The sequence below is a fragment of the Topomyia yanbarensis genome, chromosome 2 (genome assembly GCF_030247195.1).
Source record: "Topomyia yanbarensis strain Yona2022 chromosome 2, ASM3024719v1, whole genome shotgun sequence".
NCBI classification, from domain to species: Eukaryota; Metazoa; Arthropoda; class Insecta; order Diptera; family Culicidae; genus Topomyia; species Topomyia yanbarensis.
The window spans coordinates 9,419,983-9,443,380 of record NC_080671.1 but is presented as its reverse complement, the minus strand read 5'-3'; the positions used below and the strand labels follow the sequence as shown (position 1 = coordinate 9,443,380).

General features: G+C 39.2%; 1 protein-coding gene and 1 long non-coding RNA gene across 10 annotated transcripts in view; one reads left to right on the top strand and one right to left on the bottom strand.

The window, feature by feature from the left end:
- The window catches only part of LOC131682030 (uncharacterized), a 42,491-nt gene that overhangs the window by 807 nt on the left and 18,286 nt on the right, over positions 1–23,398 (top strand). The window lies entirely within an intron of this gene.
- Positions 8,815–23,398, bottom strand: part of LOC131682029 (protein abrupt) — a 240,229-nt gene continuing 225,645 nt past the window's right edge. For all 9 annotated transcript variants that reach the window (XM_058963188.1, XM_058963186.1, XM_058963190.1 and 6 more), the window contains one exon: positions 8,815–16,482. In XM_058963188.1, the coding sequence (XP_058819171.1) occupies positions 16,025–16,482 (458 nt within the window). In that variant the 3' untranslated portion in view covers positions 8,815–16,024. The remainder of the gene's footprint in view (positions 16,483–23,398) is intronic.

Below are 23,398 nucleotides of genomic sequence, written 5' to 3'. Positions count from 1 at the left end.
TTGGTGGCATGAAAATATTAGACGGGATTCATTACGTTGATAATTCTAATTGAACTTCTGAAAATTGGGATGTTTGACAGAGTCAGAAAACTATTTGTGCTTTTGGTTTGTAATCTTTCCCGATAGGCTCGAAGGGACTACCATTCATCGGAAGGTATTGCTTGGTTACAAGGGTTTGCTTACATTTATGTTTTGTTACACGGGTGTTTTAGAAAGGACCATACGTTGTATAATTTAGGTTATGATCGCTTAAGTCAGCTATTATAATTCCGTTCAAGACGAAATGTTGGGACACACCGTTTCTAATTTAACGCAAACCACAGCAGTAACTGTCCAAATTAGTGGTTAGTGTGAAATGATTTATTCAAATATTCTCTGCAAAGCATATTGTGGCAGTTGGATTTTACGGCGATTTCCTATCAATTATGCGAGATATCGTTACTAAATTGATCCTAGATTATGCGATATGTATTACTTTTCAAAACAAAATATGATTTGAGTACAACAATAACCTTATATACATAGAAGTCCTCTAATATATACCAAAAAAATTATCTTCATCCAAAAACTCACTTTTTTTGTTCACTGTTCGTCACATTGAGTTAATTTTGAAAACGGATAATCAGCGTTTTTAACCAATGAAATCCGCGAAATATTGCAATGGTGCGTTAAAAGTTTCATTGAGTTTGTTCAAATATAAAGGTTGAAGTTCAGGACAAGTCAATTTTATACGAAGATGCTAACAGAGTAGGAGATTCATGTAAGAATAGTTATCAGTCATCCCTGAGAACAATCGAAAAAATGAAAAAGAAAGCATACATAATTGAAAAGGCTGTTTCTGCGGGAGGAATCACTTACCATCATGAAAAAGAATATTAATATCATACTAGTTTGGTCAACACTTATCTAAAACTTCTCATCCCAAAAATATGAATGGTGGCCTGTATCAGGGAATTATAATTTTTAGCTAAAAGATGACTTTCAAAGCTCTCAAATTCGGCTGAGTTCACTATTGAACTAAATACAACTATTTGGCAAATAAAAAAAGTGCTTGTGAATTGTGCTTGTTTTCTATGAAATTAACTTAGACTTAGAATTCGTTAAAATATTAAACTACTTTTCGGAATAATTTCAACTCGGTTTTTAGTTGGTAACAAAGTTGTAGACAATTAAATAATCTATCAGATTCTCACTTTTAGTGTTGTTCGAATGTCTAAAGCACCATCTAGGAGCAGAAATATGAACTAGTTCCATTGTAAAATCTATGTTTTCACGAAAAAAAACTTCAAAAAAAAGTTGCTCTAGACCCCCCGACGGATTATTTTGATTTTGGTTTCAAATGAAAGGGGAAAGCCCATTCTTTCATATCCTGAAGTTTCAGAGATGCTGAATTTTTTTGCATAAAGTTGTTAAAAAAAGACACCGTGGGGATTAATAAGTGCTATTATTTCAATCGAATTAACCACCCTTGGACATCAGGTATTGAAGTTGTCACTTTGCAACCTCTAATCTCTAAACCTTTGCATTGCTTCCATGTACAGTCCTCCTAGAGCCTCGATGGGCACCGAACGCTTTGTATTATCACGGAATTTCTACCAGGACCGCAACTAGTCCTTGGTAATTTTAATTCGCATGGTACGGTATGGGGTTTTCTTCAGGATGAAAATTACATTCCTTACATTCCTGCCATTGAAACGAACTGTACCGATCATATTGATAAATTTGGGTAATTTTATTTGTGTCGTTTTGAAAGCAATTTCAAACAGTACAGTTTTACGTAATGACTAAGGTATTCAACGACAGGTATTCAATAGTGAGCATGTTAATGGCTGTCTTCGATACACCAATTTATTAAATAGGGATACTGTTATTATTGCCAGTCCGTTTTTTACGCCTCCATGAGCCGGTCACAATGCACAAAACATGTATCGGAATATGAAAAAAAAATCTACCTCACCAACAATTCTTGCAAAAAGGGACAATATTTTAAAGAACCGTTATTTTTATTTTATCGGAAACGAATGAACAAACTGAATCTCGAAACGATTCGCGCGCTTGGACTCAAAATAGTATAGTTTGATTTCAAAGGTTCCCAAATTTGAGCATCAGTAAGCGAAGTGGAAAATTCATTGAAAGAAAAAAAATGTGACTTTTTCCAAAATCAGAAGTCGACTCCGTTTAATTTCATCATATTAGGAACATGAAGAAGCTATCATACCAGGAACAATACTAAACCTCAGAGAACAGACATATAAGCTAGAACAAACTTTCCCGAAAAACCTGTGTAAACATTTAAATGAACATACGTTGAAAATCACCAGCGTATGCAGGTTCGCATGCGTGAATCTCTATTGTATCCAAGTTTGCATACAAGTCCCGTATCGCGATTGCTGGTCGATCGAAGCGTCGACCAGTGGCACGTTGCTACTTGCTGTTGTCATTTCAAAGCGACAGTTTTATTTCTTACACAAGTTGAAAACTTGACTTGTATGTCAATTCTCAGTGACTAAACGAATCAATGTAAGTGAAAATGTGCAAAGTACATAAAATATTCCTGAAATTATAAACAGCTGTGCGCTTCGTTTATGGTAATTATGGAGTGTGCACGAAGAAATTTTTGTTACACTGGATAACGTTCCTATAATGGACGTTTATCACACCCTACCCCAATATTCCTCCTTTTTGATCTAGGAATCCTTAATCCTCAAAAAAATGTCTTGAAATTATGCAAGTCAGATTACACAATCTTGGAATAGCATAGCGTAGTTGATAAGTCCATTTCACTGCGCGCAGCTCACCTGAGTTCGAACTCGTACTACCGCATATAGTGTGTTAGCACGTTTGCCACCATCGGTCAGATCGGTCAGAAAAATAAGTAACCTTTAAAGATATAATTCATCTTGTGTTTTGACGATGTTTGGACATCGGCAATGACACCTGGTTATGGAAATCGGAAATTGTCTGTTTTCCGTATATTTATAATGCCACTTTATTTTTTAAAATAATTTCAACACGGTTGACTGATTTGGCTCAAATTCGGAAAAGATTCTCAGAGTGACATGGAGCGGAAATGGTTCCTTAATACTGGGAATCTTTTTTTATCATCCTACTACTACAGTTGTTTATACCTGTTCAATTATAGGGCCCCCTAGCTCAAGAATGCTCAGGGGTTCCGCGTAGTCTTAATACGGCCCTGCCAGGATTTTGACTGGCTTGATTCTCGACATTGCGAAAAAAGCTCAGACCAAACGCTTGATGAAAGCCAAAAAACGCGGGTATTAGCGTCGGTTCGTCGACGAGAAAGCGCGAGAATCATCGATGAGCCCTCTTTGGGGCCTGATGAGCACCCGACGTATGCGAAACCGAAACAGTTGCAACGAAACCGCAGAATATTGAAACGAATATCCAGCCGTTTCAATATTCTGCGGTTTCGTTGCAACTGTTTCGGTTTCGCATACGTCGGGTGCTATTTCGCCAAGAAAGTCTGTCTAGGCGAAATTAAAATTGGGCACAGAAAATCTATCGCCTCGCGTCTCTCCCGCGATATTGCGAACGAATCACAGTTTTGGATGTTCTCACTTGCTCTCTTATCATACAGCAATAATGCCCCGGCGTTGAACAGAGTTAAATCCAGTTTGTTGCAAAATCTGCAAAACTCTGCGAAGAGGTGTTTGTTGAATTTATTCAACAAGTTTCTTGAGGGTAATATTGTCCCTCATGGCTGGAGGCAAGTGAATGTCATCCCCTTCTCAAAACCAAGAAAACCAGCCTCCGATCACAGTTCATATCGACCGATTGCACTTATGTCCTGTATCCGGAGTCTATTCGAGAGAATGATCCTATTCCGCATCGACAATTCGGTTCCGTAAAGGAAAAGTGACGAAGGATTGCTTTGTTGATCTCTACAGAATTTGGATGGTTGATCTCTACAGAAATTCAAATGGCCTATGCTAGCAAAGAGTAGATGGCAAGTTTTCTTGGAGATTAAGGAGTCAGTTAATGGGTCAAACTTTTACTCAGGTTTTAATATTCAAATATCTTGTATTACGGTTCGACTCTAAGGGTACCTTGGGATGTCACATCAGGTAACAAGTGTTCAATAAAAAAATGAGAATTTTTTCAGTCATGTAGTTGAAAGACAAAAAAATAATCAGTGTATTCAGTATTTTTTATTAAAAACATGGTTATTCTTAAAAAGACAATGAAGCCGTCCATCTTCCCGATACGATTCCGGATACTGGTGGTCAACTGCTTCGTATCCTTGGCCCGCCAATTATTGTTATACACTGGGGAACTGAGGGAGATGAAAAAAGTATTCAATGGGACGGCACTGGAGTAAGTTGGCCGGATTCCTTTCTTTCGGCACGTGTGGTATCATTTTCTACTCAAAATACTCCAGCGTCTTCTTGGCGTAATGTGAAGACGCCTTGTCCGGTCAGAAGACGTGCTTCCCATCCGCATGATACTCCTTTAAGAACGACAGAAGAATTTTCTCAAGACACTCCTCCTGATAATGTTGATTGATGGCTAGATCGTTCGGCTTGAACCACGGCTTTGAAATCCCTCTGTCCGATATGGCGATGTACAGCATAACTTTTTTTTTCAAATTTATACTTAAACTTATATTTTAATTCGGGGGTGTGGCCGACTTGTCGCTGGAATAGTAGCTGTCATTTCCTGGAATGTGGGTCTTCGAGAGCTGAAAATAACTTTCGACTCGGGGGACCTAGTCTTCTTCCGACAGATGATGTCCTCCATTTTGAGGGTTCGGTAAATCAAGGTATGGGAGTAGTGATATTTTCGGCCGGCGTCACGCAAATCCGTTCCGTTCTTGTTGTTGAACAGCTTTTTCAACGTTTTCTTCTTCTTCCAACGTTACGCTCTACGCTCAGGGATGCCAGGATCCGGTGAACTGTACTCACGGACACGTTTTCGTCTCGAAAGTGGTCTGTAAATTTTCCACGATGATATCAACCGCTGGTTACAATGTTGATTGTCGGCTTCGCCACAATGAAAACATACTCTAGATTAGCTCAATTAATTCCAAGAATCCTAAGTCCTACCCTAGGTATATTGTCAGCTGTGTGAGTGGTAGTCCTTCAAGTCTGACGTTTACGTCTGGGACGGAGGAGTCACTCACGCGGGAGCACTCTCAACTAGGGTAACTCAATCACAACGGTTTGAGCGAATGACGTCGCGCAACATGTCATTCATCGCTGCAGCAATGTGAAGGGTTGCCAGGTTTAAACAATGTAAGTGTCAGATATGGAGAAAATTGAGGTTTTCTTGATACCATCCGAGCCAAGTCAGACTCAGCAATGACCAAGAACGTTCTTTTTGCTCCCAACGCCCAAAGAAATAGGAAGTGCGCGCGGTTTTAACATAGTCAATATAAAGTATTTTTGTATTTTTCCTAAATGGTGTTCAGTGTGCTTATGATGTTTTTTTGTTATAAAGTAAGGAGAATGTTAAAAACGTATCGGATATATAAAAGATGTTAGTACGGTTAGTGTAATTAACATGAATTTAAAAGGTATTGTCTTAATTCTAATTATTAAGTAGGAAAAGCTAAAAATAGAAAAGCACGAAACAGCAGGTCCCCAGCGGGCCTTTTTATCTCTGGTCTCGGACTTCGTCCGAAGGACATCTCTTCAGCAGGAAGGTCGACGATAAGTCGCATTCTCAACCACAAGCCTCGCAGTGGACAGAGCACGATCGGGAGAGCCGTGAGTCTCTGCTATGAAGGTACGAAAATCGACGGTACGTTCGATGCCAGAAAACAGCACATATGGAGGCGTCGGAAGCTTCGTCGCCATTTTGGATTCTGAACTGGAACACCGAGCTAAAGCAGTTCAGACTCGGCTACAAAGCACCAGTCACAAATCGACTAGCCACCATAACTTCGTCTACAGCAGCCGCAATGTTCATTAATCCCAGCAGTCATCTTCTACCAGATCTGCACCAACAAACGACCATTTCTAAAGCGCAAGTAGAAAATTAAATGTGACGTCACATAGTTAAGTTTTGTACAAATTTATGTTTTTGTCAAGGGTAACAATAAATAGTAAGAATGTAATTTGGGTAATAGCTTAGTTTGTCACAGAGTGAACATTACCAGCACATTTACCACAAGGTTAAAATCGTCCTCCGGACTCGAAAGGAGTCGTCAGCCCTCGTCTTCGGGTGTTCTACGAGAAAGAAAATTCAAGGTTTCACTTGCGAGTGTCGTGATACATAGCGCATACCTTTTGGTCTTTTACCTTGGTTGCCAGCAGCTATGAATGGTCCGTTTTCCCGTAGTTCCCAAAGTGAATGAGTCCCGTGGTGAGTATGTGTACGTATAAAACGAGTACCAGCATAATTCCCCTCTAACCACCCACTGAGCTAGTCTAGAGGTTACAATGACCATGCGTTTCGTAAAACCGTACAACACGCTCGCGGAGTGCTTGCTGTTTCGACGCCATCTTCGATCGAACTGACAGCACTCGAGCGAAAAGAAACATGCCACCCATTTCTAGGGAGTCCAGAAAGCAATTCTCTTAGAAAAAAAACAAATTATGCTCTTTACTTTAATTACAGAAAGGTATTGAAATTGTTCCCATTTTTTATTGAACCTGAAATAGAAGTTTTCTAAATACATTCGTTGCGATATCTTGAACCCGTTAGTAATTACAAATAGGCTTGTGGAATTCAATTCTCGTACCTGATTTATGTCCTTGTACTTAGATTTCATGGCATTCGTATTTAAATCGTGTTAATCTCTCTCATGCTTCTGATTCAACTGTATTTTTCGCCACATCCATGAAAGGTGAGATTCCTGGAATCCCGGATGACAGATGTCCGCAAGGGATCCCAAATATTTTTATAGTAAATTTGGAGAAGTTGACTGCAATAAGATGTTTTACACCGATGGTCAAGTCTCGACGGCTCCACTGGCTTCGGTACATTCAATCAGGCGAATGCCTCATTCAAACTCAATGATCTTGCTTCAGTTTACGTCGCAGAACTTGCTGCAATTCAGTATACCCTTGGGATTATTGATACTTTACCCACCGATCATTACTACTTCGTATTGGGCTGCCTCAGCTCAAAAGAGAGCCTCTTCGTTCGGTGAAACCTTGAAAGCACATTCCGTATTTCCTGGAAAAATATGGTCTGCGTGCTTTATCTGCAAAATCGTACAAGATTACCTTAGTTTGGGTCCCCACGCATTGCTGCATCCCGGGTAATCAAGAAGCGGGCTCTTTAGCTAAGACGAACGCATTGGAAGGTGACATTTACGAAAGCCCAATCTGCTTTAACGAATTTTTTACGATATCTCAATTAGACCAGGTGTTTGCGTTTCGACTTCGTCTCTTCAGAACCACGGCACATTACACTTTACAGCTTGAAAAAATTGACATCCCTGCGTGAACTTGAAAGAAAACAAAATTCAATTCATGCCCGTCGCGATGAATGAAATGTTTGGTTCGTTTCCTTCGTCATTCGTTCTCTCGACACAGCGCATTCAAGCTCGGACATGTTCGGTTTCAGAAGCGAACTGAACTTTGTTTCTATTCTACCTATGAGAGCGATTATTGAGCAAAAGTGCACCAGATATAGATTATGCAGTTCACTTATGCTCGAAAATGTAGAAGATGCAAGCTTCTGCCTTCAAACTGCCCACAAAAAAATCAAATATGTGCTTTGGTTGGTGAAGGAATTTATATTTCCTGCACTCAAGCATTCGTTTCATGCATGAAGTTTCAGTCAGTTGGAAAGTTAATGAATGAAAGAGGCGGTGAATCTGAATGTTGGTTTCGGTAAATACATGCAGAAATAAGTAGCTGATTTTGAAATTTCGCAGCACTGCACCGGGCTGACGCTAAGTCCAAAATTGGAAACACTACTAGTGAACGTACTGAACGACTTCTACCTTACCATGTTCCGTAGGTGAAGAGGTTCTGTTTACTGATGAGACCTACTGAAATCGAACCTTGTTTTCAGCTAAGCAGGCAAACACTAGCAAATGCTATATCACTCCCTAAGAGGAAAATTGGTTCAAAACCGTCTTTAGGCATGAAGGGCACAAGTGGTCAAGTGCCGTGGTTCTGAAGAGACGAAGTTGAAACGCAAATGCGTGGACTAATTATAGTTAGGTATTGTGCCCTACATGCATAAAGACGGGTCTGAACCAATTTTCTCCTTAGGGAGTAATATAGCATTTACTATATCTCGTCAGAGGACGCTAGAAATTTGCCAAACATCGTGGAGTAATGGAGAGTTAGGATTGTGGCCACATTTTATTATCCGGAAGGTATCAACGAAACCTTGGTTCAAAGGAATGGATGTGGGTCGGGATTTTATTCGTGTAATGTCCAATCACCTCACGCTAGACGCTCATCTACCACGTTTTGGGCTCGCAAAAAGCGGTACCTGCACTTTTGGCGACGGTTATCACGATATCGAATACATTGTCTGGGCATGTGCCGAGTATTGCATTGCCAGATCTCAACTACTGGATTCCCTTCGGGCCCAAGGAAGATTGTCCCATCAATGGTTCGATATGACTTCCAGGCGACACGAAACGGCTCTGTCGTACAAGCCAACAAACACGGAACGCGCAACTCGGTGTGGAGCCGATGCGAATCTGAGCCGTACTACTGATTATCGAAGCAGACGAATAAGACTAACCTAAGCGGCATTCAAGTAGTGATAACAAGAAGTCTCAGAAAGAAATGGCCAAAAGCTAATGAAAGAAGGGCAAACTAATTTCGATATGGACAATCTTCGATAATAAAACACTCAGTTATACGATTTTATTAATTTATTTCAAATGCTCTTACCATACGAGTTTATATTCAATGCAGATGGGTTTAGTAGTAGTGTTATGCATACCTAAAGCAATTACACAATGATTTGTTTTGTTTCGCTTTTCTAATGTACAGCGAGAATACCATTTTCATTATCTCATTTTTAGTACTTTGTTCACTTTTGCTTTTTCTTCTTCTTCTAAATAACATTGTTGTACAACTGTTTCCAATCGAAGCGATGCCACCGCGTTTTAAAACCTATTGCACTATTTGTCTTATTCATTATTTTATTATTTGTGATCAAAATAAATCTCGCATTCATTCGAGTAGGTTATGATTTACAGCTTCATCGGAGTGACGAACAAATGTCATCCTGGTCTTAAACTAAACAGGCTCGCGTGTTCTGATGGAGAGATCCTGCCGTCTGACCTACATCATTTTCCAAGGGTAATTCTGGATCTGGAACTTTTATTATTGTCTTTAACGTGTTTCCCTCATCTAGCTTCTACAAGTAATAATACAAATGCAATCGGTTTCAGAGGCTTGCAAAAAATTACTACTACATAGCTCTACGCGCATTCTACAGCTGCTTGGAAATAGATCGAATCAGAAGTTTGTTGTTTGCGTGAGGTTGTAAAAATGTTTTTTTTTGTCTACTTTTTTAGGAACTTGTTTTTTTCTTCTCTCTTATCTATGAATCAAGCTGATGCTATTTTTCGCACTCCAATAGATTTCTTTTTTTGTTCGACTTCAAAAAAGGCACACCCCGGAAATTGTCAACCGATTTGGTTTAGATAAAAATAATGGGATAAAAAATGGTGAGACAACAACAGATAGGAGATTGAGGATAAACAAACAACAGGGCAGGGCGATATTTCGGTACAAACGGAAAGTAAGAACGAAAAAGAAAATATAATTTTTAAATATATTTTTTCTCTGAAAAAATGATATATAATTCTCGATGACGGTTTTGTTATAACTATAAAAAAAAACTTAGAAAATTAAAAGTATCTTACAAACTACGAGAAGTTGTAGCTTTACTTACTGATCGAACTCTTGTGTTTGTTTAAATATAGTTTCTTACTTTTTGCGCATTCTATATCCATTTCGTTAGCTACTACTTACTAAATATAATTTTATTCTAGGGTTGTTTCGCTCTGTCCATTATTATTAACTTGTTTTTTTAAATGCAAACAGCATTTCATTTATGCCCATGCTTTAGAGTAAATCTATCACACATTCAATAAAATATTTTGTAATAGTCATAGTTAATATTTAACAACTCTTTCACCTTCTCCGACCTGGCCCAGCTACACTTACTAGTGCTAGTAGTGCTATCATCTACATTTTTGAATTTTGTATCTGTTTCACGAGTTCAGGTTGTCCGCGGGTCGCAAAGTTCTGTTACAAACATAAATATAATTGCTTCAAACAATTGGAAAAGTAATTAATTCTGACAGGGCGGAATCCGTCCCCGCCTAAGTACAACATACAACATAACTAACGAAAAATTCACTGAATTTTTCTGCCTCCCGTCTACTAAACAATTTTGATTTGAACCCCGTCTAAGCGATAAACTTCAACCAAAAGCGTGTATTTTTTTGATTAAATTTAAATAATAACCGAGCGGATAAAGAAAAACATAAACCATTTGAATTTTTTCTCTCTTCGAAAGAATTCACTTTTTTAAATCCTTAAATTTAAAATTTAGCTATTCTGTATTCGGGTGCCGGGTTTTGGGAAACCTCCGTTTTGTTTGACTCCATCGAATCCAAAAAACATCAATCGAATAAGTAACGCCTAGTGTCGTATTTTAATTACAAGAATTTTTATCTTCATTATTAATAATAGTATTATTTTAATCAGTTTTTGATCAAGTTCATTCATTCATGCTGCTTATCTGTATCTAACGCTCACTTACAACGATTTAGACTCTAGAATCAGCTACTACTTGTCTACTACGGGTAAAGGGTGTTGACTATTTACACGGTGATCAGTTTCTTTGTTTGAATCTGAGAATTTTTATCGGGAAGCAATAAGCCGGAAGCTGTACACAGGAAGTATTCGATTTTAAGTACAGTTTATTAACTTAAAAAAAAAAACATACCGTGAGATTCCAAATGTGAGATTCAATACTGCGGCATGATTGTGCGACTGTTATTGCTGTTTTTTTTTCATACTCTTTCCTATATATTTATATACCTGAGTTTACACGAGATTCGTGATATTTGTACAGATGACTTACCGGATTTTCTTAAGCCGCTTTACAACGAAGCATTCGTTCTATTTTTGAGGAATCGTGTGGAGACGACGGAATGAACAATGTGATTGCTAGCAGATCATAATCAACAATCTGGTGGGCTTCTGTTTAACAAATGATAAGAGACTATTGCACAGAATTTATAGGCCAGAAAAATTAAAATCATAGTATTGGAGTAACAATACACTGTTCGTCCGCTAAGATATTGTACTGTTTATGATGAAAAAACATTTGAAGCGCTGTGCGAAGTTGGCCATGCCTTGTTTCGACAGTTGTTATTTTCATACATGTTGTCAAATTGCCTCATCCAACACCAAATGTGTTCAAGTGTCAGTAATATTGAGTTTGTTGAAACGGAAAAAAGTCGGTTCATCATTAAAGAATGGCCCCTTGTAGTAACCCATCAGGGTAACAATCGAGCACTGGGTGGAAGTATACCTATTTTTGTCTATGCACTCCGTCCCAGTTAAGGTGAAGATATGTGGAAGCCCCTTTGCTAGGCACCGACTCGCTTGTTTACATTGAGAAAATCTGAAATCTGAAGTGAAAATTCAAACGCACAAATGAGAGTTTCCGAACATTTTCCTTTGGTCATCTGCACATTGGCAGAAAATTTGAAGTTTTGTTAGTAAACGATTAATGTTTCGCGAGTGTTTTTGCAGTAGTGTGTAAATAAAGTGCAGTTGAAAAAGTGCAATGAAAACGAGAAGAAGAAAAATAAGAGTGTTTCGAAAAGAAACCCCAAGTGAAGAGGGGTAATATTTTCGCACAAAATAGGAGCAACAGATGGCATTCCGTCAAAAACTCGGATTGATTGTATAGGAAAATGTTCTAGCTTCCTTAAGTAGCAGTTTCGTGGCACACCAGCAAGGTTAGTGTGTTGAAAAACGTATTTTTATATTTGCTCATGTCAGATACATGGTTCGGCAGGGGAGAGGGGTGTGTGCGGCGTGGCAGCTATGTTGTGGCTCGCATGTATAATGTCCTTAAACTCATACCGGAACCGGTTCGGATTTTTGAATGGTGTCATTATGGATTCCAAATCAAATGCAACAACCGATTCCGACTCAGGATCGGTTGTTGCATTTGATTTGGAATCCATACTGACTCCATTCAGGATTCCGAATCAAATTCCGAATGGTTTGACCGGGGTAGAGTGTATAGCCTATATATAGTGTATAGTGACCCTACACGGGACAAGAATATTGTCAATAAAAATATTGTCAAGACTGCTTCAATACGTCAATCCCATTTGATTTCTTCATGATCAATATTTTCAAGATACCCTTACACGATCAATATATTGATCAATAATCGATTTATTGACAATATTTCTGCACGTGTAGGGTCCGCTTATGTGTTTACGCAACATTATGCTCGCCGCTGTTTTGAACCGTTCACGTTTAGTTGCAAATTTTTGTTCATATTTTTGCTCGATTTTTCAGTCCAGTTAGGTGTAGTAATTTTTGTTGTATAATTGTAAATAATTAACACAGAGTTCAGGTAGGCCACCGGTCTCCTCTTGCGCTGATTATGCTGTTTATCGATGACAGCTATGCGACGAGGAGGTTTGTGTTGTTTTTGGTTGAGGTGGAAGGCGGCCATGGTAGTTAAGACAGAAAATGACGGACCACGGTAACAACCAGACGTCCAGAAAATTGTGTTTTTTCGGGACAGTTCCACCACAGTAACAAACGTTAGCTACACGTGTGCAACGGTAGCTTCCGTCGAAAGTGCCGGCTAGTGGTCCGGGGCTCATTGTGAAGAAACCGTTCGCTTCCCCAGATAAATAAAAAGGACCCAAGTGACATCAGTATCGTTCTCACCGTGCAGGATCAGTCGAATGTAGGGTTGCCACCTCCGGCGAGGCTTTCACCCGAAGATTTTTACTGAGCGGGGATAGGCTTGTATAGAAGCACGAGTGTACGTTGAAACCAGACCTATCTGCTGAATCTAAGTGAGACAAGTTTATACTCTTGCAGTCTTTTTGTAACTCGTCAAGGTATCAATTACCATAATTGACTCATATTTACCGTTTAGTGCTTTGTTTTGGCAAAGCTTAATGCACACCACTGTTGTAAGCTTTTCTCATTAAGCTATCAATTTTTCGCGTTTGTTAACCATTTTGTCGATTTATATATGTATGAACTTTCAACTCCCCGGCTAACGCCAAAAAATCCAAAAGCTCCGGCCACTCTCGCTGTGGAGGATAAGCCGGATAAGGATTGCCCCAGCTAACAGGAGAAGTAGAGTGAAGCTGTCAGTAGAGGGGCAACGGAATTTTTGCTGGGCGCAAATTCGGTTATTCGTCATTACAGTCGCTAGGGAGGTTCCAACTATGCTATATTTCACCCTAAGGAGGAAAATTGGGTAAACACCAAAATTTCTCACTAGGGCGGAACGAAGCTTTTCTCTCTGATCAACAGTTAATGACCGCTGCAGAACTTTTACACCAGAAGAACTCGTTTAAAACAAGCAATTTCAGTTAAAATAATTCATCGTCGACCCGGAGAAATTGATGTACAACCTGGAGACTCCGGGCCAAACTCGGAGAGGTGGCAACCCTAGTCGAATGACCCAAGTTTTCCTTCACAGTTAACCGTCAAGGAGAAGGAAGCAGGGTGGATAAAGGTTCACCCTGGGAAGTACATCGCGGTGACTTCCGGGATCGTTTACGGCGAGTAGATGATCCCGCGATTCGCCGCCAACGTCGCTAGGAAGGTTCCAACAAAATAGCCAAGCTCACCTCCATAACTAAACGCCAAGGACCACTGCCTAAGCAGCCAACGACATACCGGGAGGGCGGGAGAAGTCGTCTGGTCGGACGAAATCGTCCATTTACCGCCACCAGCAGTAGCAGCACACCAACGTGTACAGTAGAAGAGAGTAGATGAATAAACGCGGTAAAATTTATTTTGCTGTTTAATTTTCTTGTTTGTGTTTCGAAAATACGAAACTCAGTTGGAAGCACCTTGGCCGCCCTGTCAAATGGGGTCTGCCGGGCATATCAGAACACAAGTAGCAAGGAAACTCCTACTTGCACACTTTATGCATTTGCATCAATTTCCAACTGCAGAATGTGAGATTCATAATAGGCTGCAAGCGACAAACCTTTGGTCAAGAAAAACATCACTTTACGGTATTTTTTTCTAATTCACGGCGAAGAGAGAAATTAGTTGAAGTTCATTCAGCGTCCGCTCACACGATTCCCTTATTTGAACTTCGCTTCGCACGAGTGTCCTTGTTGTTAACGAAGCTCATCTACGGTTGCTATGAAACCTAACTAAAAAACTACCTTCATTCGAGTAAACAAGGACTATTTTAAACAGTAGTAGTAGTAGTAGTTAAACATAATATTATACCCGTTTTATGTTGCACTAGTGTGTATGGATGTGTAATCTGTTTACTGTTGCTCGTCAAGCACATGAGAATGTCACGGAGTAACAAAATAAACAGACTTTTTCAACAACAAAAAGTAACTTAATAAATTAATAAACAACTGTTTGTGTTATTTTTTCGTTTGTTACGTACGTGAATGAATCTATGGATTTCCTTCGCCCTGAGATAGGTTTTTTTTCATCCCGCATATGCACGGATGTGTAATAAGAGGTAGCTTTAATGGTATCGAGTATTAGTTAAACTGAGATTCGAGGAAGCACTCGAGAAAAAGGAGAAAATGAAACGATAAATGCTTTGAAAAAAGAGCGTTCAACCATAGTTGTAGTTCTCTTTTCAGTATACTTGAATTGATATCGTATCGGTTTCCGTTTTGATCGTATTACTTGTGGGTAAATCGTATAGACATCGTATCTGTCAGTATACATGTTTATTATTTGCTCTTCACGTTCTTGTTGTTGTTGTTATTGGGCCGTATACTAGCGAATTTTCGTTTTTGTTTTCTGGTTGATATTACAAGTAAGTATCGTATAGGTTAGTTTTCAACTGATTGGAAAGAAGTGCGGATTTAACGTTCGAAAAACTAATCATATGTGTGTGGTAGGTGTTCAATTTCCTTCAGTATACATTTGTAAGGTGTAATGTTCGTATATCAGTTTTGATAAAAATTTCGTATCTTGTGCACTAAGATTTGCAATTTGTATGTCGTGCTTCAGTTGAAACTCTAAGAATAGAAAAAGGTATAATAGCGGGATAGCGTTCGCGTATACAGAGGTTTGGGTTTCTCTGTTTAGGAGATTAGTATACGTAAATTTCTTCTATGATAAGTTTTTAAAGAACTGGGCGTTGTTTTCGGTTTTGGTTGCCTGTTATTTACACTTCATGGTAATTCTGGAGTTGCGTATAAGTGTTGTTTTTTTAAAATCGTAACTTTCTCTAACTATCTTGTGAGGTAGACTGACGGATTATGTCTCAACTGGTTTCTGTTTGTAAATATGCTCTTATCATCACTAGGTAAGTAGTACAACGTGAAATATCTTATTTTTTCTCGTTTAAAAGGAATTTTTAAATTAAAAGTTTTCTTCTTCTTCAATATGAGGTATTTTAATTACGGATTGCAGTTTGTCTATCTTCGTATATTCCTTATAGTTGCATTGTTTAACACTAGGTAGTCCTATCATCGGAACTAAGGGGGCAAAATTAACCTGAGGTATAACGTTTACGAGCTGCAGTTTTGTTCATTTATACAAGTCAACAGCTATCAGTTTTGCACGCTTTCGCACAGGAGGACGACAATATTCTCTGTTTGCAGTTTTGGATGGATTTATACAGTACTAATATATCGAGAATATTTATCATACTCACTTAATTAAGGATGGCACAACGAATTTACTCATTTTCTCGTCCGCAGTTTGTTCTTGCCGGTTCGGCAAAAACCGAACCAAAAACTAAACCCTTATGGTAGAGTAAATATTTGCATGTAGAGGTCGATCTGCGCACCGAATGGCATCATCTGTATCAGATCTTAATTTCTGCTAAAAATCGTGACGAATCAGGGTGGGTGAACGAACTGTTTTTAGTTCGTACCGACACCCTCATCGTCGGAGTAATTCCGCTCATCACCGGAGCTGTTTCCATCATCATGCACATTATGCTGCGGTCCATCCAGTCCAAGATCCATCGGTTCGGAGGAATCCCCCCGCCGAATCGTGTCACTGTTGAGGATGGAATTGTTGTTCAGGTTGTGGTTTCCGTTTCCAGCTGCTAGCGAGAGAAGTTTTTGCTGGGCGCTGATTTGGTGGTGACGATCGTCACGGTTCGAAGCCGGCTCGATCGTGACGTTCGGCGAGGATTGCAGTTTACTTAGCGAGAGGTCCGTACTTTGGCTGTTTCCGCTTAGCTTGGCGATGTCCAGCTGTGGTGGCAAGAATCCAGGTGGCAATTGGTCGAGATTGTGGCCCATTGCTTTCAGTTGGGCATATTTGGCCGCATGGATGGCGGCGGCTGCTTGCTCTTGGGTCATGCCGCCCATTCCTGTTGGGAGGGAAAAAAGATAATCGATTTTTTAGTAACGTTGGATATTGGGAAGAAACTATTGTGTTCACTAATGCATGCTTGAATATCACGATGTGTTAATGATTTACTTTTCCACGAAAATCACAACTCCTGCCAGCAGAAGACAAAAGATTAATCCGTAAGATTTTGAGCCTGTTTGTAATGCCACTTCTAGTTTTTCGATCTCTGTATTTCACATCCTATTCAGCGTCCATTCACACGATTCATTTCTAGCTAATTGAATGTCGTTAAAAAGTAAAAAAGAACATCACAGCTAGCCACGAATTAATACAGAATAATGTATTCCAAGATTCTCATTTACACCTTGTCTTCAAGTACACAAAAACGGCGCATAATTTAATCCTTGAAAATACTAGGTGGAGCAGTTGATCAAGGTGAAAATAGAACTTGAGCTCACAAAAGAGTCACACATACAATTACACCATACGAGACAAATTCCTTAGCAGAGGCAGAAAGCTGCGTAGCGAAGAATAACATGCAACACGATGTCGAATATGAAAACGTCAAAACTAACACCCCCGTGCAGGCATTGCATTTATCGCTCATATGAGTAAATGCGTCCGGATAATTTGCTACTGCGACAATAAAAATTCACATTTTCACACGAAAAGTTATTGGCACTCACACAACTTCTCCGGATAAATACAACGTGTTATTTCTTCGGATAAATAAAACCGCCGGAGAATGAGCGAATGAGTTTATCACGGTATCCTATTTGCGCTCGCTGTCTGGCTGTCGCTATTCCAAAACGCGAAAAACAAGTCTATCGTACTTCTTTGTCGCTTTTCTTTGAATATTTTGACGCTTTAATTGATTTCCACGAAATTGAAATATTATCACGTTCTCCGGTGAGAAGGAAAAAATCAAATTTTATCCGGAAAATTATTCTCGCGCGAAGAATTTTGCGACTACAAAGAACCCTATGCACATTAATTGGGCAGACGCCCACGTGTTAGTTCTGCAAGCAGACGGCACACTACGGTAAGCCATGCGCCAAAACAGCTAAAGAAAACTCATCTACTACTACCAACACCACCAAACAGCCTTCGACATCTTCTGATATACCACAGACTGTCAAGCAAACAATATTCCCTGGTATCCCCATGCCAAAAGTTACCATACCTAGTTAGAGAAATGAACAAGAAATAAGATCGCTACATCAACGTCACTTGGAAACAGAAAATGCACCAAGCATTTGCCAACAAAAATCAAAGCTATTCTAGCGACGACGACATGGGTGCCAAACACGAGCGAGGGAAAAGGCAGACAAAATGATCAGCAAGCAGCAGAGGGTAAACCTGACCATTGCTCACTATCAAAAACAAAAATTAAAACAAGAAGCTGAAAGCAGTGCGCCCAGTATAAACTGCAGTATATAATATTATATGATTTTTTAAAACTATTTTTGCATTGTAATTTTTGCATATTTTCAGCTTAATTCGGTCTAGAAACCATCGATGAGATGCATTTCGAAGGAAATTGGCCCCAGAATCTCCGCAAAATAGTAACTTTTGGTTACAGTGTTGCCAAATATGTAATATATACAGTTTAAAGCAAAGACTGCATTTTTCGAAATACATGTATTTTAATTTTGAAAATGTTTCTGACATTGTATTTCTCAGATATTTGTACAAATAAAAACATCTAAAACTTCAATATAACTTGAACCTATCCCAAGATACAGGAATTTGAACCAAAAATACACAATTCCTCATCACGTCTTGTGCTATATTTCAGTAACCAAGTTAAATCAAACGCCATTTTGTGCAGATTTTTCAGGCAGGTAACTTGGCATATCTAACGCAGCTTATCTCAAAATGGCGTTTATCACTATATACTATGACTGCACTATGTACTGAAGTAGTTTTGGACCATCGATGAACTGGAGGTGACGTGACATTTCCACAAGACGATACATGCGAGGTGAACTTTATATAGATACCTACTCATAGTCGAACCAAAGTAGCATTGAAAGATTTCCGGAGATGAAGTGAACGAACGTGGATTCATCAACGAATATTTGTCTCAGAGTTACTAGTAGAGCCAAGACGTGTGTAGAACCCGAAAATCCGGGAATGACCTAATACCTTCCGCACCATTGCGCGATGGAACCAGACAGTTACAGTTCCACCGCACTAAATTGAGAGGTGTGTTCGACGCTTCGACAAAAAGTACTTCTGATTTGTCCTAGAACGATTCCATGCAAGTTCTGGTGTCGACACAGTGAGAGAAGCATTTGCAGGAAGACTTGATCACACCTCCATAAATGCTGTGCGAATGATGACGCTTTACTAGAAGGAATGCCAATTGATGCTCAGAAGAAGCAGCTCAATTACGAGGACAGCGACGCCAACGGGATCATCATGACGTTTGGAATGCTTTGGGATCCAGTTGGAAACGGAATTTCATGTTATTCGTGAAACCTGTCAGCGAGTTTTCTATAGTCCTAACCAAAAGAATGGTACTTTCCGAAATGTCATGGCCTGCTAACGCCAACAGTTATCGCTCTCACGAAGGAAACTCATCGGGATGTCAGAGTGGATGCAAATTAGAAAACTTTCAACAAAAATGATCTGGTCAACTAATGTTTGGATATTATTTTCTCTTCCACAGGCTTGTTATTTGCTCACACAATGAGCCACAAAGAGCGAAATACACCGATTAAAAATAGAGCAGTAGAAAAACACTGCGATGTGCAGAACGACCGCACAAAGAGAAACTTGAAAACAAAAAAGAGTAAGATCTGTGCACCAAGAGCTGCACAATTTCGTTGAAAGAGTCACCTTGAAAAGCCACTTTTTGAGCCTCCCCTCACTGGAAAGCAGGTAAGAAGGCGAATCAAACTACAATTTAGATAAAGTTTGATCAGAAGAACGTTTTAAAAATGTTTTTTGGTTACCTTCTCTACTCACGTGCGCGTGGGACCAAGATACACAATAAAGAGCCTCTTTATTTTTACTCTTTGTGGCGTGCAGCCATGGAGTAGAATACATGTGTGGGAGCACAACGCATCGGAGTGAAGAAGTTTATTGTGAAAGAGAAGAGCGGTGGTTCGTTGCGTTGCGTTGCGTTGTGACGATGATTTTGGCGGATTGCACACTGACTTCATCATGTTTGACTGCTGATTATCTAATAAGAGTTGCTTAGGAAGTGGTAAGTAGGAATTCATACCAATCCGACCCATATTAAAACCTCAACAGCATGATAGCCATCATTGCCGGCCGCCCCCATCTCCATCGTTCACGGGGAAGGATAAAGGATAAGGTAGACAGGAAGTGTTGATGCTCCACCTACTTAACGGAAGGACGACGATTCATCAGACTCTTCCATAGGTGTCGCGGAGTTGGTGGTTTGGAAGGGTATCAGGTCTAGGATTCGCTCCAAGCAAACGATGCGACCTGTAAAGCATATTTTATTAGGTAGTTGTTTAGTTAGTCTTCGAGTGCACGATCACTCGAAAAAGAGATGATCTTGTTTAGTTTTTGGTTATTTTTAAACTCTGGGCAGCCGGCTACCGAGAGTATACTATGTTCCCTAAACAAAAACAATTTGAACTCCACACAGCCGATCGTGGGAGTATTGCCTGGAAAAGCTAATCTTATCTGCGTAATGGGCCGGATCACTATTTATTGCAACAGTATTTGGACAGAACTCGCTACTTCTTCTCTACGATATATTTATTGGCTTGAAAACTACCAAGTGACAGCATATTATACTGGCAAAAATAGCGCGAGATGTTATAAATCAAGGAAAGTATTTCTTATTTTCCATATCGGATTGTTTGTGGAATACAAGTATAAGTGTAGTGTAGTAAAAGAGAAGAGCGGTGGTTCGCATGAAAAGTGCAAAGAGCGTTTGTTATTCTTCTCTTTATTTGCTCTGAGGTGCATAACATCCGTGCTCTTCCACAGCGGGCTTTGAATTATTTGAGCGGGTTCAATTTTTGAAACTCAATTTTCTAGTTAATTCAATATTAATTTGTCAAAAGAGCGAAAGTGTTTTTTGTAAACAAACTTGTTTCGCTCATTAGTCTGCTGCAGAGTGGAATTTCACGAAAAATATGCGTTAATGTAAATTTTTACCCTTCGTAGAAGTAATTTCAATTGTTTTCTGCTTTGAAATTATAGTAAGTTAAGAGAAACCATCAAAATAAAAGTTTGTTTACAAATCTTATTCGCCCTTTTGCAAATTTAATATGGAATTACTGAGTGACATGAAAGCTGAATAATGAACACCGTTTGAACGCTTCGAGTTGAAACATTATGCCAGGAGAAATAAGAAGAAAACGAATAAGCCCATAATACATTGTATTGACCTGTCATCTGTCCCCTAAAAAACCTTCACGATTCCATCCTGCGGTTCTCGGCATGGGTTCGGGCAACTGCAATGGGATGCCGAAATATATTGCGTAGAAATCTGTAGAGAGTCTTAAATAGGACCTAAGTAACATTGTGACATTGTCACCTGTCTTTGTTTAGCTTCTTTTCGATTATGACGACAGCACTTTAAAATCTGGCTCTAATATCTTTACATAAACCACAGACGATTGCCTAATTTGTGGCTGCTGTTCAGGCAATGATGACCTCAACAACCAATACCACTTGTGACGAAGCTACTACCAAGAATGGGGAGTTCATACTTCGGATCAGCAAGGGCAAGAAACTAAGAAGAACGCCTGATAGCGAGTATACAGGCAGTAAACAAGATCTTACGGACGTAAACGACAACGCGAGAGTCATGGATCACCCGAAAGAAATAGTTGGCGAGAAAATGAATATTTTCCCGCCGCGAAAAAAGAACTTTTAAATATACAAAAGATCTACGGCTCCTCTAAGCTAACACATAGAGTAGTGTTTAAAAAACGAATTAAAAAAAGCAATTTACAATTTTCTGCTAATTTTTCTATACCGATCAAAAAACGACTGAGATTATGCAAAGGGTTAAAAGGTAAGATAATCATCGATGGTTTCCGCAATGCTTTTATTCCATACATTTTCAGTGGAAGATTAACAATCACAATGCTTCGCTCTGTTCATTGATTCAAATATGTTACCACAAGCCTGGGAGTGAATCATTTCCCCTATTGTCATTTTGTTAAATGTCGTTCCACCGAATAGACAATCGTGATTTACGCTCTGGATTAAAAAAAAGTGAGAAGGTCTACAATCCTACATCTACTTCTCTTCCCACTCTCTTTTCGAACCCCGTCCACATAGGATTCTCGGTGTCAGTAGGAAGACGAAATTCCGCAAAGGAATTGTAGTACCAGGACTTTGCCTTCCCACTACAAAGTCTTAGCACAGTTAATTTTAAAAGGTACACTACAACTTGAACAAATTGCTGCAGCATTTTTACTTGTTGGAGGCGATGGAGCATTTAAAAACATCCTCACGGTAAAACAAATGTATTTAACGATTGAATCAAATGTAATTTTACCTGAATCTTTCTAGAATAATGATTTCTATGAGATGTTTCCTTCTAATGCACATGAGCAGTGCTTTAGAATTCTGAAATTTGTTATTTTTCTTGTTATATACACAAATGGTGTCTCAACTATATTTGTATGATGCACTCGGTGGGCTACCGTGCCTTTTTTTAATGTTAGGTCGTATGATAGAATCACGAAATTTTATTACTTTTTTAGTTTGGGCAGTTTTTGAACTTTTACTTTTTACATTTAGAGGAAGATAGGGTCAAACGGACCCCCGGAGCAAAATGCTTTTATCAAAAGTTACCTAAAGATATGAAACATGAGCCGGAAGTCCGTCGCAGTAAACCTACACTATCAAAGTTTGACAAACCTGTATCAATTGCAGCCCGAGGAATGAGCCAAAAACCATAACCCATTCTACCCTACTAATTGAGGCTCGTGTAATCAGGATTTCAAATTCATTGAATGATTCTTTGACATTGAAAATGTATTACTGCACTATCTGGGGTGGGTGTCATTCCAAAATCTCAAATCGAACGAGATCACTTTTTTTGCGTTACTATTTTGAACAATACGGAATTTATTGAATTTATGTTCTATTGCTATATAGTTTATGTATTTCAATAGTACACTATTGGAAAATCCGTACAAATATATAGATATCGGAAAACGTGAAAACTCCCATACATTAGTTAGTTTATTCCGGACAGAGCCGTCAATAGGAAGCGCCTAGCTACTCAATCAAATCCCACGAGATTATAAATAGAGGTGTCGTGTGACTGTTTGAGTCAGTCGATCCTTGCATTCCAAAAGAGCAACATCGTGGCTATATCGTTCGGGCAGCACAATGAGCGGTAAGCACTATGGCATTTCTGAAACCCGCACACAGTATCAAACCATGTACAACTTGCACCCGTTCCCTTGCTGTGAAAAAAGTCGCTTGAACTTCGTTCATATGATATTTTCAAAATAAATCGGGATACAATAAGCATATGAACTAGAAATTTTGAGTAATATTTGAACAGCAAATTTGCTCATTTGCAGATGAAATGACCACCGGTGTCCACAACAAATCATTTACATGAAAGGGGGTTTAAAATGTACATGCACTCAAGGGTCCTCGCGAACTAGAATAAAACACCTAGTAAAGATTACGCTAATGATTTTAAATAGAAATGTTTTGATTTTGCCCTCAAATCAGTTGAGATTATAACATAGTGAAACAAATTCTACGCAAAAATCTAACCTGAAACAGAATAAAGGATCTGTACTCACACAAACTTTGGATTGTGTCAGCATTTGATGCGACTGGCTATGTTGTTCGAGTTCGTTTAAAGGGTCGACATGTGATACTTTCGCTGTTAGTATAAGAATGTACCGTTTTCTGTTTTGGCCAGAGAACAATTTTTCAGAGGAGCTGCTTTAACATTTTACTTGAGCCAG